The sequence below is a fragment of the Octopus bimaculoides genome, chromosome 20 (assembly GCF_046866305.1).
Source record: "Octopus bimaculoides isolate indiv1 chromosome 20, ASM4686630v1, whole genome shotgun sequence".
Lineage (NCBI taxonomy): Eukaryota > Metazoa > Mollusca > Cephalopoda > Octopoda > Octopodidae > Octopus > Octopus bimaculoides.
This window is the reverse complement of record NC_142947.1, coordinates 18,040,991-18,060,707: the sequence shown is the minus strand read 5'-3', so window position 1 is coordinate 18,060,707 and position 19,717 is coordinate 18,040,991. Positions and strand designations below refer to the sequence as shown.

The 19,717-nt window shown below is 38.5% G+C and overlaps 1 protein-coding gene and 1 pseudogene across 4 annotated transcripts in view; both read right to left on the bottom strand.

Annotated features, from left to right (window-relative positions):
- Positions 1–11,519: 11,519 nt before the first annotated feature.
- LOC128250375 (5S ribosomal RNA) lies at positions 11,520–11,638 on the bottom strand (annotated as a pseudogene).
- A 6,069-nt stretch (positions 11,639–17,707) lies between these two features.
- LOC106881344 (uncharacterized) overlaps positions 17,708–19,717 on the bottom strand; it is a 52,457-nt gene continuing 50,447 nt past the window's right edge. For all 4 annotated transcript variants that reach the window (XM_014931698.3, XM_089338159.1, XM_014931699.3 and 1 more), the window contains one exon: positions 17,708–18,543. In XM_014931698.3, the coding sequence (XP_014787184.1) occupies positions 18,465–18,543 (79 nt within the window). In that variant the 3' untranslated portion in view covers positions 17,708–18,464. The remainder of the gene's footprint in view (positions 18,544–19,717) is intronic.

Sequence of the window (19,717 nt, the reverse complement as noted above, 5' to 3'; positions counted from 1 at the left end):
CCGTCTGGGTGTTCGCTTCGTTGGGACTTCTCAAGCCTTTCAATCACAACGTCTACGTCATGTTCCGCCAACAGTGTAGACCTCTACTTTCTACAGGGGTAACTGACTTTTCGGTGAAGGAGTTAACAGACGTCGTTTGCAGTTAGTACAGAAGAATCCCAAAGCTTCGATCTCGGCAATACCACTGCGATGACGTAGCAATACCACTGCTCTCACTGCAGCTGCTAATAGTGATACTATTAATAAGTGTATGAAATATTCACGCAGACGATAGTTTATATTTCAAAATGGCAACTTATCTCGAACATTTCACTCTTTCCAGGTAGACTGCTTGGTTCCTTTCCGGTTGGCTCTGTTCTAAGGCGATAAGTCTTCCACCTGGCATCGCGTGGAAGCTAGAACGTTGTTGAACCGTTGCAATTGACTGGGGTTCTTTGCCTTTCGCTTTCGTTTTCGGCTTCTTCCAGTTCTTCTTGACCCGGCAGATACTTTCAACTTTCGCAATATGGATATATTTTCGTTTAATATTCCATCAGCTAAAAAACTAATGTTGCTCAATAAAGTTTATTTTCCTGGTTTTTATCGTTGTTTAAACTTAACCAGGCGGCGGCGTCGAATACGTCGAGAAGCTTGCTTCGGCTGACGCAGTTGTTCGCGATACAGTTGTAGTTGTTGGTAAACCAGTTGTGGTATCAATTCTCTGTAAGAAAAATCGCCCTGGTCCTCCTTTGGTTGTGAATTTGGTGGAAAGAAGAGGTGAGGATTCTGATTTGTTCAGCTCCATATTGAGAGAAAAGTAAAAACGAGCAGGACTTATAATAACGATAGTCATGTTGAATTATTCATTTATATTATTATATAAATATTAATGTGACTGAGTGTATATATGACTCCTTTCTTGTATGTAGATGCGTATATATATATATATATATATATATATATACGTATGTATATCTCTGAATATTTTACTTCTTTGAATTAAAAATCTTTCTTCAAAATCCAAACTCTACTTCCAAAAATTATATTCTTTCGTCGATCTTCCAAATGTAAACAGAACGTGAATGACTCTGAAGTTGACGAATGAATGCAACACTTTTTTAAAGGTTAGGTCGTCGGGAAAAAGTTATTTTCGATGCTTAACTCACTGTGTTGTGAATTGTCTGTCAGTGTCTCGTTTGGAAATTCTCTCTTTAAATACTACCGTAAGTGCGTGAGTATGTGTATGTGGAGAAATTTTGATTGTGGCTTTTCGTGTGTGTTTGTGTATTTATGTATGTATGTCTGGGAGTTGATTTACAAGAAACATACACAATAAAGAGACAACCCTACCACAACCAACAATGACAACAACAACAACAACAACAACAACACTATTAAGGACAACAACAGCAACAACATTACAACACCCAACCGCCCCACTTCTGGTTCACTACCATCTTTATACAACCAACCATAAAGCTAGCTGAAAATTCTCACGCACTTTCTCCCTTTCTCTCTCTCTCTCTCTCTTCCTTTCTATGTCTCTCTCTGTCTCTCTCTCGCTCTCTCCCTCTATGTCCTCCTATGTTCTTCCTCTATGTTCCTCCACTCACATTTCAACTATACATCAACGCCATCCCACCACCCACCAAAACTATTCCCACCAACAACGACAATAAACTGTATTAGTAAATTTCCATTGCTCCCTCCCCCTTCTGCCTCAAACCCCACCCCGATCCCACCAAACTACAATCTCCACCCGAACCACCACCACCTCCACCGCTGCAGCATTCCCGCCACTACATCGCCCACATTCCATTCTATCTATCTGTGTCATCTGATGCAATAAATACCTCGATGACATGTACCACCATTGCTACTCACCTTTATAGAGGTTCCCCTTCTCCCTTCTACACACGCACACTCACATACACACACTTACATACACATACACACACACACACACAAACGCGCGCACGCACACATTTCTTACCTGATTTAGCAACAACGCATCCAAACACAGACACACAATACACGCGTGTGTGCACCAAATGTTGCGTCACTTAGTTTAAAGACAAGAATACAGTAGCTATTAACCATGCTGGGGCACCGCCTTGAAGAATTTTTAGTCGAATGTATCGACCCTAGGACTTTTTTTTATAAACCCCGGTACTTATTCTATCGGTCACTTTTTCTGAACCGCCAGCTAACGGGGATGTAAATACACCAGCTCCGGTTGTCAAGCCATGAAGTGGGTGACGCACACGCACAGACATATATATATATATATATATATATATATATATATATATATATATATATATATATATATATATATATATATATATATATATATATATATATATAATATTAGAGATAAAAATGGTATTTGAATACTATACAAATATGTTTTAAAAAAGACTTTTCATTTAAATTTGCCAAAATTTAATTTTTCCAAAATCTGTTATCCATATTTACAGTTGAAAAAATCTGAAGGATCGAAACCGGTGCTGAAATGTCTTTTATAAAAGTATTTTAGCATTTTCTACCTTGTCTTATATATATATATATATATATATATATATATATATATATATATATATATATATATATATATATATATATGAAAGGAAGAGAAGTAGCCGGAGACGCGACCAGCGAAGGGTAAGGAGAAAGAGTGGTAGAGGGAGAAAAAAGGGTATGAAGTAGAACATAGGTGAGCAAAGAGAGACAGGGAGGAAGAAAGAGATATAGTGGAGAAGGAGAGAGGCGAAGAACAACAGATGGAAGAACGAGAGGGGGAGAAAGATACAAAGGTAGACAGAGTCGCGTCAGAAAAATAAAGTTTAAAACTTACTTGCAAGGAGGACGCGTTCGTTCGATCATGTAATACAAATAATATATGAGTATATGCGTATATACGTACATGTATGTACATACCTACATCTACATGTATATATAGATGCATATCTGGGTACAGGACGTAGCAAAAAAACGTGGACGAAATGATAAACGGAATACAGAAAATACACAGGCCACATAGAGAACATTTCCTTCATCAGCTGCCACCATTCTAAAACTAAGCGTTTCGAAGAGTTAGGGCAGGACGCATTGTTAGAATGGCTCTTCCCACGGAAGGATTTTAAAAGCGGCCAACAAACTGACATGTTTATGAAAACTATAATAGTTTAACCTTTTAAAATGTATTCGACACCATGAATTGTGTGAATGCAAACTATATTTTGTTTTCTCATTATTAAAGAAGTGGAGGTAAAAAAAATTCCTTCAGGCGTAGCTGCGTGGTAAGAAGCTTGCTTCCCAACCACATGGTTCAGGGTTCAGTCCTACTGCGTGGAACCTTGGGCAAGTGTCATTTACTATAGCCTCGGGTCGACCAAAGCCTTGTGGGTGGATTTGGTACATGGAAACTGAAAGAAGCCCGTCATATATATATATATATATATATATATATATATATATATACACGAGGTGGTATCAAAAGCTCCCAGACTAGTTATGTTTAATAAAAAATAACTTGTTTACCTAAGTTTTAACATCATCATCTTCGAAATAGACACCTTGCACAGCTATGCACCAGTTCCAGCATTCCTGCCACTTTTGGAAAGCGGTCTGGAAGTTGCTTTCCGCAAGCGAGTCGAGGACCTTCTGCGATTCGTTCTTAATCTCCACGTGTTAAAACGGCGACCTTGGGACCTGCATTTTCATCTTAGGGATGAGATGGAAGTCCGCAGCTGCTAAATCTGGGGAATAGAACGGGTGCTGAAGCGATTCCATGTTATTTTCGGTGAGAAACTCACGAATGAGGAGGGCTCGGTGACGGTGCATTGTCGTCGTGAAGAATCCATTTCTTCGAGCTCCACAGATCCGGTCGCTTTCGCAGAATGTCCTCCCCCGCCCCAGCGCTTCAAAACGTCATTGATTGTCCTCCTACGATTCTCATGCACAAACTGATGAATTTTTCTCTACATTTCCGCGGGTGACATTCATGGCAGGTCTTCCAGGTCGTTCATCGTCTTCCAGGAACGCTCTTCCGTTTTTGAAACGCCTGGGCCACTCGAAACATTGTTTACGACCCATGGCTTCGTATATATATGTATGTATATATGTATGTATGTATGTCTGTGACAGACCATGTCTGTCCTTGGCTGGCCTCAAATTTCACCTACGAACCCATGGAAAACAAACCTCATCCAGCTATTCTGATTATATGTCTGTGCACACGTTTGAATGTGGTGTGTGCCAGAGGGTTTGCAAATCCAATGGGGGTCTTAAAAGACATGTTAGGATCCACAATGAGCAGAACTTACTTGCAGGTATTGGTAGTGCAAATCAGAGGTGCAATCTGTGTGGGTGTTTTTTCAAAACACTGTCTGGTTTAAAAAGCCACATCAGACGCCATGAAAGGGCTAAGGTGTAGGTGCAGGAGGTGGTCAAACTCTGTGTAAGGAGTAGACAACCACCATGTATGTATGTATGTATGTATGTATGTATGTATGTATATGTTTGTGTGTCTGTGTTTGTCCTCCCACCATCACTTGACAACCGATGTTGGTGTGTTTACGTCCCCGCAACTTAGCTGTTACAAAGAATACTTAGGCTTACAACGAATAAGTCATGTGGTCGATTCGTTCGACTAAAGGTGGTGCTCCAGCATGACCGCAGTCAAATGACTGAAACAAATAAAACAATAAAAGAAAACACACAGAAACGGCTGTTACAGCATCAAAATACTCAACTAATTTGCTGGAGTAAACACCAACAATGATAGCCATAAAGAATGAGCAACCGTTTCACACTGACCAATTGCATATTTCCTGCTTCCACTATGGCCTCCTTCAGAACCTAATGGCCACCACCCACCACCATCCTCAACCACAACGACAATAAACTGCATCAGTAAATTTCCATTATTCCACACACACACACACACACACACACACACACACCTCTGCTTCAAACCTACCCCGACCTCACCAAACTACAATCTCCACTGCCACCCCCTGTCCTCAGCGCCACCACCACCTCCACCGCTCCAGTCATTCCCGCCATTATATCGCCCGCATTCCATTTTATCTATCTATGTCATCTGATGCAATAAATACCGCAATGACATTTGTTACTAACCTTCACAGATGTTCCTCTTCTCCCCTTCTACCTCTCTTTCTCTCACTCTCTCGTTCTCATTTTCTCTCTCTCTCTCTCTCTCTCTCTCTCTCTCTCTCTCGCCGTACACACACACACACACATTCATAAATGCACACGTTTCTTACCTGGTTTAGCAACATAACATCCATACACAAACACACAATAGATGCGCGTGCGCACCAAATATAGCGTCACTTAGTTTAAAGACAAGAGTTTAGTAGTGATTAAATTTTGATTATTTCCATTTAGCTAATCTATTACGATTCAATCTATATTTATATATGTAAATAAAGAAGATGGTGTACTCACAAAGTGGTGTCAGTTTAAAAACTAAATTTCTGATTAGCATACTGCAATCAAAGGGTAAAGACCTCCGTCGTTCATGAATGACCATGGGGTTGCACCTAGAAGGTTCCCATCCGAAGCACAACTCCAGGCAAGGTTGTTTATGGAAGACCAGCAGTCGCTCACCACCATCAAAAATTAACTAATGCAATTTGGGCTTGTGAGACGCGTTGCACGAAAAATGACTGTACAATCGTCTGAAAAACTGATGCGCCCACATTCAGTTTGCTCTGGAATACAAGAACTGTACGCTATCAGACTGGTCAGAGTCTTGTGATTAGATGAATAGAAATTTAATTTGTTTAGCCTTGACGAATTAGTGTTCGTCTAATGTGGTGTAGAATTCTACACGGAGTACATTTTTCTGACAGTTAAGCAAGGTGATGGCAATGTCGAGTTTGTGGCTCCATATTTGAAAAAGGAGTTGGTCCCATATATCTTCAACCAAGGACATCGTAAACAATCCAGTTTTTTCTAGAGATCTTGGAAAAGACTATACTGTTATATGGTAAGATTTATTTCGGCCGGTCGAGTAGTTTTCAGGAATAATCAAGGAATTCACTAAAAGCGAAAGAGCAGCCGTTTCGCACTGGCTAATTCCATATTTCCTGTTTCCTCTATGGCCTCCTTCAGAACCTAATGGCGTATAGAAATAGACTGGATAGTTGGGAAAGCGTCTTCGTACGATTAACCACTGCATGTTGGAATGTGTAGTCCTCAGTTAAGCGGAGGCAAGGTACACCGAGAAAAATAAATCTGGATCACACTGACATTGCTACCTACATGTCATAGGTCAAGTTGAGCGGAGCTAACCTGCAGCAACAACGACAACAACAGCGATGACAAAGATGTTCGACAAGATCAACAAACACCTATGATAATAACAACAAACAATAATCCTTTCTACTATAAGCACAGGGCCTAAAATTTGGTGGAAGGGGCTAGTCGATTACATCAACCCCAGTACTCAACTGGTATTTATTGTATCAACTCCGAAAGGATGAAAGGCAAAGTCGACCGCGGTGGAATATGAACTTAGAATGCAAAGATAGACTAAATATCGCTAAGTATTTTGTCTAGTATTTTGTCTAACCTTTCTCCTTTTGTCTCACCGCTTTCTACAAGGCCCGAAATTTCTGGTGAGGAGACTAGTCGATTATATCGACGCTAGTGGTCAAATGGTACTTATTTTATCGACCTCAAAAGGATGAAAGGCAAAGTCGACTACGGCGGAATTTGAACTCAGAAGGTAAAGACGGACGAAATGCCGCTAAGTATTTTGTCCGGCGTGCTAACGATTCTGCCATATCGCCGCCTAAGTAACAACAAACAACAATAATGCACCAATGCCACATGACCATCTAATCTATTTTCACATCCCCACACAATATTTTTGGCTGTATGCATAGCTGTGTAGTTTATAAAATTCGTTTCGCAACTACATGGTTTGGGATTCGATTCAACTGTATGACACCTTAAGCAAGTGTTTTCTATCACAATTTCGGGCTGAGCAAAGCCTCGTGAGTGAAATTTTCTAGACGGCAAGTGCATGGAAGCCAGTTCTTGTTCTTGGGTAGTATTTTAAATTTGGTACCTGGTTTAACACTAACACTTTGTCGTTGGGTACCCTTAGTAGAGGTACACTTGTGACAGGCGCTCACACCAGATCTCAGCAGTTCCAACTTTATACAACCAACAACACTTCATACACACACACACACATATATATATACATAGAGAGAGAGAGAGAGAGAGAGAGAGAGATTCATACATACATACATACATACATACATACATACATACATACATACAAGAGAGTGATTCACTACTGTACGTCATAGTGCTTGCAGTGTGGACATTAACTAGACAGAAATATAGTGTAACTGGCAGTATGGATCCGTGCATTACGCCCCACAGTTTGTGCCGATTACCTGTGTGCTATACAATTGCTCCATCAGGGTTACCCACAGGCTACACAGAGGCATATGAAACTACGAAATCAAACAAATATGACTGTAATCTACAAACAATGCTTACGGCCCTATCACGTTGAGACCACCGGTTAAGCAACGTCGAGCCTAGTGAGTACTTAGATGGGTGACCGCTTGGGAAACCTAGGTGTTGTATGCGTCACACACTTTAATGGCGGTGCCCCAGCATGGCCACAGCTCAAGAGCTGAAACTAGATAAAATGAATGCGTCAAATTTCCCATAAATTACACAAGTTCCACCGATGTTCTACAATCCGACTTAATTGAGTTAATTACAATGCAGTATCGTACAATTTCTATAGTTTCGTCTGTTGAAAGCGTTTGACGTTGTCTGTTGCGAGTTCAATTCGAAGAAAACTGGTCCCAACATTAAATGGGAGTTTTCACAAGGGCTTGTTTGATTGCCTTCAGATTACTCTGTCAAATATAATGCATATTTATTCACATTACTTTGTATTTATCATGCATTGTCTTGTAGCTCTGAGATTTTAATGATGTAACTGATTGTTTTTAGACTGACAGTGTAAGGTAGGTGTGAAGGGATGGATATGGCCAGATTGAACATAAAACAAGTGGAATTTTGGGGCCTGATATGGCGGGTTTGAATACTAAGGGGTTAACTTCGTTCCATGTTTATAATGTAGTTTAACTACTCCGTCACAAATAGTAAACTAAAACTAACACAGTCAACTCTATAGCTTCAGATTATTTCAAGACTAGATCAACGCCCTTAATGTTAAAGTTACTGAAATAGGATTACACTGTATTTCAACACCAACCAAAATACACACCTCTTTAACTACACAAAACGATGGCTGGTGGACTGTAACTGACATAAAGTACAAACCTACATAGAGAACAATAACCCTACGTAATCGTTCAACCAGCGAAGAATAACTGACAAATGGAAAAAAAGAAAAAGAAATGGGGTGCGTTAGATAATCTGATCCGGGGTACACTATCCTGAAAAAATAAGATAGTGTGTTTATAGTTACACTGTGTCTAATCGTAGATCTACTCAATCAGGACTGACTTGGAGTTAAATAACAACATAAATTATTTTAGAGTGACACCACAAACGAAGGGTCTTTTACATGATTGTTCGATCTGTTAGAAATTGTAGCTAAGTCTCACACAGTCTTGGAAAACTAAAGGACACGTTCGTTATCGTAGTTGTACATATCTTTAAAAGTAACGGATGGTCACCGCTGAAGTAACTTTTATTATATGTATATTCGATCATGGTTGACTCGGGACTAAACAACCACAACTATACTTCACTGCTATTTACACAAAACATTGAACATTTACAAAGCAAAACAAGAACAGATGACATATAACCAAATTACCTCTCGGTCTTTCACTTGATTCAACATTCAACAAAAATAGCATATCACAGTAATCTACAAACAACACTTCAGATTCTTTGTAAATTATACCAGTTCCACCGACGGCCTTGCCTTCTCTGTTATAAATAGCAAGCTGAAACTGACACAGTAAACTCTATAACTTCTGATCATTTTCAAGATTAGATCAATGTCCTCAAGCCCAAGATTACTAAAATAAGGTTACGTTGTATTTCGACACCAGCCTAAACGTACATCTCTTTAACTCACAACGCAAAATGATGGCTGGCGAACTACGACCTACATAAAGTACAATAACTCCACATAAAATAAACCTACATAAAGTACAACTAGCGTCTATAATCTGTACTTTCCTGAACAAAGTAACGCAAGGGTGTCTTTTAATCTATTTTTTTAAAACTGTATCCACACGAGCTTACCACATTTTCACAAAATATGCACATAATTGTTCACAGATAGTAATCGCACCCTATACAGAATTCCACAAAAAAAAAAAAAAAAATCTAGATTAACAATGAAAGCTTATTATTAACAATATAGTAACCAAAAATCAACACACATGCACCATACATTAAATAAACTATAAAAATTATCAGGAGTTAATCGCTAGGCATTTTTTTTTTAATCTAGCCATTACAATTAAGTGCGGTGTCAATGTAATCGACTCTCCCACTAAATAATAAATTGGCCTTGTGACTAAATCAATAACTGCTAGGTTCATGCTATTTATTATTGATGTTGCTTTATTATTAATTTTAATTTTGGAGAAGTACAATCGATGGTTCATACTGAGATTTTTGGCTTTCAATTCTTTGATTATGTCCATTTTCGAGTATCATAATCATTAGTTTCACTTTCACTGTTTCCAGGTTTTAGATTTGTTTCCTATTCCCTCCCGTCCATATTTCTGTCTGTAGTGTTCTGGTTTGGTGCATTTTGCTCATCATTATATATTCTTACGGTGTGGATTTGTTGTCTTTCGTTGTTTACTTCGTTTTTGTTGGACATGTTACGTCTGTCTTCGTGATTTACAGTCCCAGTGCTTATGATATTATTTGGTATTGCTGTGTGGTTACTATCTACGTTTTCCTAGTGTATTTTTCCTTTTAAATGTTTTATTTCTCTTTCTGATTTTTCTTTTATTTGAAAATAAATCTCCGTATGTTAGCTAGTTTATTCAGGTTCATTGCTGTATCCAAATCTTTATTTAGGTTATTTTTCTTCCAGACTTTATATGTATATGTTGCTGTTTTCGCTCTGTGGGTAGAGTGCTGCTGTAAAATAAGCGTGTAGGATTGAAATATATTCCCCATGTGTCCATTTATGCTTTTTTGATTTTATTTGCGGGACATGAGAAATAACGCCCGGCCCTTTATTTTGATCGTCATCATTCTCATAGGGTACCAGTTCGTTCATTCCAGGTGTTAAATGGTTTTGCACGTGTAGTTTTTCGTACTTTTGTGTAACAAGTTTAAAGTACGTACTTCTTGTTTGTTATCGTTGGGCTGAATAATACGGATATGATTTAATTTATTTTTCATTTTTCTGTGCATGGTGGTTGGAGACGGAGATGGTCAGATGTTGATTAGATCGTAATGTGGCGAGTGTGTTTACACGTGTTGTGCGAGTGATGGAGATGATATGCAGTTAAAATACATCATTTCGGTTGGAAAATAGAAATAAATTTTAACGAGTATTACTCGGGCATAGTCCAACACTTTGCCAGTTATTTTAGGCTCCATTTGTTGTCTTTATCCCCGATGTTTTTGGATAGATTTCGAAGCAGTGTTTTATCGTTTTCACATGTTCTCCTATTATTATTATTATTATTATTATTATTATTTATTATTATTATCATGAAAGACTCTATAATAATAATAATAATAATAATAATAATAATAATAATAATAATTCGGCGTACTGGCAGAATCGTTTATTCGCCGGACAAAATGCTTCGTGGCATTTCGTCTCTCTTTACGTTCCAAGTTCAAATTCCGCCGAGACCTACTTTTTCATCCTTTCAGGGTCGATGAAATAGGCACCTGTTGATCATTGGATTCGATGTGATCGACTAACACCCTCCCCGCAAAATTCCCACGCCTTGTGCTTATAATAGAAAGGATTATTGATGTTGTTGTTGTTGTTGTTGTTGTTGCTGCTGCTTGCTCAGCATTACGTAGTTGATCTGCTGGAATGGGATTACTGAGTATGAAGTTGTATTCTGCAACCTTAGATATCTGGTACCTTTCTTACATTCCTTGATATGTCTAGTAAACAGGCTTTCTGGTAATCATGAAATTCATCTTGATATTCAACATCCTCAATCAACCATTCAAACTTCTTACAACTTTTCCTAAGACTATTATTTCAGTCGAGATAAGACTAACTCTACTGCAATTCCAGATTCTTATTTCTTTACTGCCCACAAGGGGCTACACACAGAGGGGACAAACAAGGACAGACAAACGGATTAAGTCGATTATATCGACCCCAACCAATGTGTAACTGGTACTTGTTTAATCGACCCCGAAAGGATGAAAGGCAAAGTCGACCTCGGCGGAATTTGAACTCAGAACGTAGCGGCAGACGAAATACCGCTAAGCATTTCGCCCGGCGTGCTAACGTTTCTGCCAGCTCGCCGCCTTTTTTTTTTTTTTTTTTTTTTTTTTTTTGCTTACAGCACCTAGGTTTCCCAAGCGCTCACCCGTCTAAGTACTCACTAGGCTCGACGTTGCTTAACTTCGGTGATCGGACGAGAACCGGTGTTTTCAAAGTGACATGGCCGTAAACAAATTCCAGATTCTTTGAAGCTTTATTTTAGGTTCAGGAATTCTTTCCTCACTCTTGTGTGCATGAAACATCAATTAAGCAATACACTCTTCTTCAATGAGTACAGCAATGTCTGGACGTCAATATTCTATCTGCCGTTTAAGGCGGCGAGCTGGCAGAATTGTTAACACGCAGGGCAAAATGCTTAGCGGAATTTCGTCCGTCTTCACGTTCTGAATTCAAGTTCTTCCCAAGTTGACTTTGCCTTTCATCCTTTCAGGGTCAATAAAATAAGTACCATTTGAGCACTGAGGTCGATTTAATCGTCTAGGTCCCTCCCCTGAAATTGCTAGCCTTGTGCCAAAATTTGAAACCAATATTCTATTTGCCTATTCGTTTCAAGTTTCGGATTCCTTAATATGGTCATCTTCAAGAATGTATAGCTTCATGTTCCAATATGTTCAAATCCATATTGTATACGGATTTGCCGTAACTGTTGCAATCCTGAGTCTCCAGTTTTTAGAGACTAACTGAGCAAGCATTTTACATTCAGAGACTCTATGATGCACAAGCATCACTTCTCTTTCACCACTCATTCTAGATTCAGCCGAGACGACTTTGTTATCCATGTTCTTTCTAATATATTGCGCTGACAGCTTAATTCTCGCGCAGCTAGAATCAGGCGTTCGGTTTATTTCTTCAAAACTCCATTCTTAAACCATTGAAATTACTTATGATCTCGATACCTTTCAGTACTTCGAAAAGAAAAAATTCCACAAGAACTCTTCTGTTCGATACGTTCCGAGAACTTTACTTTTTTTTTCATCTCTTCCTTCAGTTAACGTATCCTCTATTCTCATTGCTATCAAAAGCAGGAGTTGTTCGGCACAGCGTTCTTCCTATCTTACCAACCACATGGATCCGAGTTCAGTCCCGCTGCGTGGCACCTTGTGAGTGGATTTGGTAGACAGAAACTGAAAGAAGCCTGTCGTATATATATATGTGTGTGTGTGTGTGTGTGTGTGTGTGTGTATGTTTGTCCCCCCCAACATCGCTTGACAACCGATGCTGGTGTGTTTACGTCCCCGTAACTTAGCCTTTCGGCAAAAGAGACCGCTAGAATAAGTACTAGGCTTACAAAGAATAAGTCCTGGGGTCGATTTGCTCGACAAAAGGCGGTGCTCCAGCATGGCCACAGTCAAATGACTGAAACAAGTAAAAGAGTAAAATAGTATACCCACAGGAAAGCAAACGCAAATTTACGGTTACATATAAATACCACAAATACATCCACGTCGAATATCGTAGCTTATATTGGTGATGACTTCAAGTGGTTAGGCGATTTAGCGTCTCTTTTCAGCACATAGGCAAGATTTTTCTATGCCCTTAATTATAATTACATATATGATTTCACCTTAATAGATCTATTTTTATATGCTGGCCACTGATAAAATTTTTAACGATTTTATCCTTTATTATTATAATTTGAATAATTTCTGTTCACTTCGGGGTAGTCTAGTCACTTCTGGACAACGCTGCTGACGTATACACACGTTGCTGAGGTGGGCTACGAAATTCAACGTGGATGTATTGATATGTAACCGTGGCTTTGCGTTTGTTTTCTTGTGGGTATGTATAAATATTTCATTTATTTCCTTCTGTAAGCTCTGCTGACGAGCAAAAGCCATTAGGCTAATCCAGAAATTGATCAATCTAGGGATAACTGTATTTTTATGAATTTCCGTCAGCTTACTCCTTCAATTTCAGCACGTGTGCAATTTTGGTGATGATTTGAAGTGGTTAGACGATTTAGCGTCTCTTTTCAGCATATAGGTAAGATTTTCCTATGCCCTTAATTATAATTACACACACACACACACACCAAACTGAGTCAAAAGTGTTTTCGTATTTCAAGCTTTCAGTAATAGTTCAAACAAATTGCATACAAGCGTTTATTCGTCAAAATATACACCATTCTAGTCAATTGTCTGTTGCCATCGTTGTGCCAGAACCTCAATTCCACGCTTATACCATTTGGCTGGTTAAGAGGCAAAAAAACTCCCTGCATCCGTTTTCAACCTCATCCACATCTTTCAACTTCTGTCCGTGCAGGAAATGAGCCATGGCTCGGAAAAGGTGATAATCTGATGGTGCAAGGCCTGGACTGTAAGCAGGGTGAAGCAGCACTTCCAACCCCTCGAGTTCCTCAAATTTTCCCTTTGTCACATTGGCAGTGCATGCTAAGGCATTGTGTTACGATCAGACAAATTATAATGTAAGAAAAAAGGGGTAAACTTCTGATCGCAACAACAAAGTGTTCATACAGAGAAGTAAATGTTCATAGATGGAGATTATGTCCAGTCTCAATTGTTTCAAGGTAGGTGGTGAACGGCCCGACCCGTATGCAGCTCAGTCTCTCGTCTTGGTACTATCCGCGCCAAGCTCCCGCTGTCTTCCCCACTCCCCTTTTTAACAGGAAGTACGAGATTACCTGCCTTGCTCGTTAACAGGAAGTGAACGAGGTTACCTGTCTCGTACTATGCTAACTTCCTGTATATATATTTGGCTATTCATACCAAGGTTATTTCCCTTCTGCCAAACGGTAGTTGTCAAACGTTTATCTCGCCACCTTCGGAAAATATAGGGTAAGTTCTCACCCTTCATTATATTATAGGTATACATAACAATTGTCATGCTGTACGAGTCTGTGTCTTCGATTGACCAATGCCGGGTAGTGGGTTTTCAAAGCATTGTATACTCGCTGCAGTTGTTGAACATGAAGATAAGCGTCCACAGCATAACCGTCTGTGACATGCTCAAGGTGCAACACCCCCTCGAAGCTTCACCATACAACATGGCCGTTTGTTCAAACCACCATTGCTTGACAACAGGTTCTGAAGCTTGGCCGGAACGAAGCCAGTGAGTTCTCTTATTAGAATTGCGAAAATAGAATCATTTTTCATCCTCAGTTACAATTCAACGCTAAAAACAAGGCATTTCGAGGATTTGCCAGCAGTTGTTTGCAAATGTTCACAGATCGTTAAGCCTGCTCATTGGTCAGTTTATGAGGAACTTCTCAACAGCATCTGTTCACAAGGCCTAACTTATGGGGTGTCGATTAATGATGCTTTGTGAAGGACCAAGTTCTGCCGACAATGTCCTTGTATTTCTGCTCGGCTGTTGGGCCACCAACCAGGCCTTTCACGACACCCTTAAAACCAGAAACTTTTCAGCACTCTCTCATATGTGCCTGAGTGTTTGTGTACATCATCATCATCATCCATGTTAATATGTTTGCTAGGGTCAGATAGAATTTGTTGAGGCAGGATATCTACAACCATTTCAAGCAAGGCCTCATTTTCCACAGCAGAAGGTCTCCTTGACCTTGGTTTGTCTTCGAGGCTGGTGTAACCTTTAAACTAGTCTTGTGCCACGCGTTTGTTGACAGTTCCTGGGATTTCCACATCATTATTTCTTCTGCCACTGTCCCTGCACTCGGTCCGTTTTTCCACAGAGAGCGTAAAATGGCTCCATATGCAATTTTCCCACAACTCATAATCGAAGCTGTAAAATAAAGAAGCAACAACTAATGTTTATGTATTACATATGAAAATAGAAAATAAACAATTCAGCAACGATTGAACAAGTTGTATCAAATTAATGATATAACATGGAAATACAAGTTGCCAAAAATCATCAGTGAAAATCCGGAAAAAATTTTGGCTCGGACTGGTATATAACAAAATTGTTTCATTACAGCTCGCAGTTTGTTTAAGGGCAATTAACTTGGAAGGGAACGAGGATATCTGTACTAAGAAAAATAATGAATTTTTAATTTTACAAATTCATAGATACGCAAACTAAAATGTCTATTTTGGTCTAAAGGCTTAAACCTTATTTTATTCCCATACGGATTTTTTAGATTGTTAATCAGCAGGTGGTTTCAAGCTTGAATGCAGGCAAGTGGTTTTCGCACTCCCGAAGTAGAAGGAGGGAGATTTAACCCATCAAAATTTAAGTACCATTGCCAGTTCTGGGAGCCTAGCTACTTGATCTTTTTTCATATCTTATTTTGTGTTTCTAAATCCCAAACGTTAGCAACACTAATCTTTTCTTCGGTTTAATATAAACACAACAAAAAGAAAAACAGACAGACGGACAAACCGACGGACAGACAGACAAACGAACGGGAGGACGGGCGGTAGAGAGGAGGGGCAAGGTAGTAGGTTCACTAACTAATGTTTCTACTAGCGTCCAGCCCAGAGATTAAAAATATTTATTTCTTTATTGCCCACAGGAGACTAAACATAGGGATTAAGTCGATTATATTGATTCCAGTGCGCAACTGGTACTTATTTAATCGTCCCCGAAAGGATGAAAGGCAAAGTCGACCTCGGCGGAATTTGAACTCAGAACGTAACGGCAGACGAAATACCGCTAAGAGATTGAACACGAACCATCGAGGAAGCTTGTATAAGGTCGTTTGATATACTAGAAATAACAACCAAATCTTCCTGAAATTAAAATAATATTAGATACACGGACGATAAAAAGTTTTCTTTACACATGTCCCTTTTCGTTTGCCAAGCACTTTACAGTGTATACTGGATACACTTTCATCGTGGCACTTGCTCTAGAGAAGCTGCTTTGTCCCCTGCAAGATTAATAAATCTTCTCTGCCCTATACTAAGTTCGTTCGTTAAAGTGATGGTTCTCAATCTTTTCGAATGAAACGCACTGGAGATCAATCAACAAAAGAACTGCCGGATGATTTTTTCTTACAGGAGGCATACACAATGTCACTGCTGCCGAAACAGTGTCAATGTGAAGAAGAGGATAAGAAATATTCTGCGCGCGCGCGCACGCACACATGTACGTACATATGTAGACATACATACATACATACATACACACACGATAGGTTTTTATTAAATTTTTCTCACAAAGCATTGATGAGATCAAGGCTATAGTACAGTGATTCTCAACCATTTTTTTGCCAATGGATTCTTTTGATTCCTATTTCACTCTACTGTACCCCCTTAACCATTTGATGCGTATAAAAAAACCATCCTTTCGTATGAGACAGTATATGGAATATTTCCATTTTTATATTTCCAATAATAATCCATCTTTCATTTTAAGTGCCCTAGTATTTGTAGATAACGTTATTTCGCCCCTTCTTATGGTCTCCTCAGCACAACATAACTTGGAATCATAAAATTAGTTGGTCTATGTTCATTTAAAACCTTTAGGAAATATATACAATCGATTTTTTTTCTCCCGCTTCTTTTTTCTTACTATCTTAACATTGAAGGAAAGAAGTGAAGAGACAGAGGCAGGGAAATGAAAGTCTCGAGTCATTTAAATTAACATTATACACAAGTATGATCGATATTTTCTACTTTCTTTACTTTTAACAGCGGAGGAGAGACGAAATGGGAATGAGATTGGGTGATAAGAAGAAAGTCTCTTACGTGTTCAGGTTTTCATTCTGTAGTTTTGAAGGATCTTGTTTTATTTCACCCCCCACCCACCTTTTTTTTTCTCCAGTACTTATTCGCCTTGTTTGATAAGTCTTCATGTGGACACGTTTACCGTTTTCTCTACAAACTATATACAAAACCCCTATGTGCTTTTCTCGGGTGCGAATGTGGGAACTCTGGTCGTATTTCCATGTTGCTTATCCCGTCTGGATGACTTAGGATCAATTTCCAATATATTTCATCACACCACCATCAGTTTTGTGTGTAGCATTCAAAATTCGACCAACGTTTAACACACATGAAAGAAATTTGACAAGAGACTGTTGGTACTGCCACCTACAGTTGCTTTCGGAGTATGGAGGTCGAGAGAGTTTACTAAAACATTAAAGTGAAAGAACTGCTCAGAGTTTATAATTTTTTTTTTTTGTTTTTATCATGAGAGGTATTTTTCATGAGTGAGGGAGCATATGAAATAATATTTCCAAATACTTCTTTTTTTTTATCATTTTAAGTGTTCTAGTAATTGTAGATAACGTTATTTTGACCTCTTTATGAGCTCCTCAGTACAACACAACTTGGGATTATGTAATTAATTAGTCTATGTTCATTTAGTATCTAATATCTTTATTGAATGATAAAATGGTTTACTTTTTATTTTGTTTATTGTTACTGGTTCTGTTATTGCTGTTATATCCAGGTAACTACAAAATCAACATCACATAACATTTTGCAGTATAATGTAATACAGAGCACCACAGTTTCGTAGAAGGGAACATTGAATAATGTAGAGTAATGTAGTGTATTTATTGTTTTTTTTTCATGTTCCAATATTTGCTTTGTGAAATTCTTCCTTGGTTAAGTGAATCCTTCCATCTGGCATCACACTTAGGTAAGGAACACTCCAACTTGAGGTTTTATATAAATGGCAAAAAAACATGATTTCTGCCGCCCACTCCAAGATAAAGAAATGGACATTATAATGATGATGATGACGATGACGATGATGACAATAACAATGACTACAATGACAATGATGACAAAGATTACAAAAACAATGAAGATAAAGATAATGTCAACGATGAAGATGATGATAATGAGGAGGAGGAGGGGAGAAGAAAAAGGAGGACAATGACAACAACAATCATGATGTTGATAATGTTGATGATGGTGATGATGATGACTATGATGACAAAGATGACAACAACAATGAAGATGACAACGACTGTAATGATAATGAGAGGAGCAGGAGGAGGAGGACAATAACAGCAAGAATCACAGTAGTGATAACGGTGATGACAACAATGATGACAATATTTACTGGAAAGTTCCAGAGAGTAAGTGTCCAATCTCTAGTCACTCAGATGTCAGATATTCCTGGTACAAGGATCTTCAAGTTGGACCATCTCTTGTGGGTGGAGATTTTTGAGTTTTCTATCAACATCTCTGAAAACAAAGATTAATGTTGATTAAGATTAACTGATGTAACGAAATTAATTTTCTTTTAAAAATGAATTTTAGGTGGTGAATCACACACACACACACACACACACACACACACAGTCATACACACATATGCATGCATACAACTCCTTCAGCTAAAAGCTGATGCACTGCATGCCATCAGCAATAAATTCAAATTTATTGAAGTTTCTTCCTAAACTGAAGAAAATGAAAACTTAACAATTGTTAGCGACTCTCAAAGAGAAGGGGAGATAACTTCAAGAAATTAAAAGTTAATATCGCAAAGTTGATTTTAATGCCTAATTATTTTCCTTAGCTCATTTTTTTTTTCTAATTATGCAAATTATACTATTCCATAATTTGTTTGTAACTCATTTTCTATATGTAAAAAATTTATGATAATGGAATGACAGGCTTGAGTAAGCTCTAATATGCTGATGAAGTCTAATAGAAAGAAACATGGCCATAGCTGTCCATTACTTGCAAACAAAGGCTTACCTTTTACTATTCTAATTTTGAGAAATTAATTTGAAATTCGTTTAAAATTATCTCCCGTTTTTCTTTAAGCCGCAAGAACGTGTCGCTAGGTCTTTTTCTTCTTACAACTAAATAGAAAATTTCAAGGTGTGTGTGTGTGTGTGTGTGTGTGTGTGTGTGTGTGTGTGTGTGTGTGTGTGTGTGTGTGAGACATTAAAGGTATGAGCCATTAACATAAATATTTAATATAAAGAAAAAAACAATACAACAACAAAAAATGCAAATAAATAAATACTACAGCTCCACCACCACCACCACTGTTACCATCAACTTCACAAGTAGATGTAACACCATTGCCATCCCCACCATCAACACCACCACCAGCACCACTTTACCACATGGGATGTGATGACCTTAGGCAGAAAATAGATAAAATAAATATTCCAGATTAGCCCACCACAAACACACACACACAGTTTCCTGAGACTCTTTCATCTTTTCTTCCTGTGACTTCTGAACCTCTCTCCTCCTTTATATAAATGGTGGACACACACACACACACACACACACACACACACACACACACACACACACACACACACACACACACACACACACACAGAGTTAGTATGTACATATGCATACACTACTTTCTATATACATACTCACATACATACAT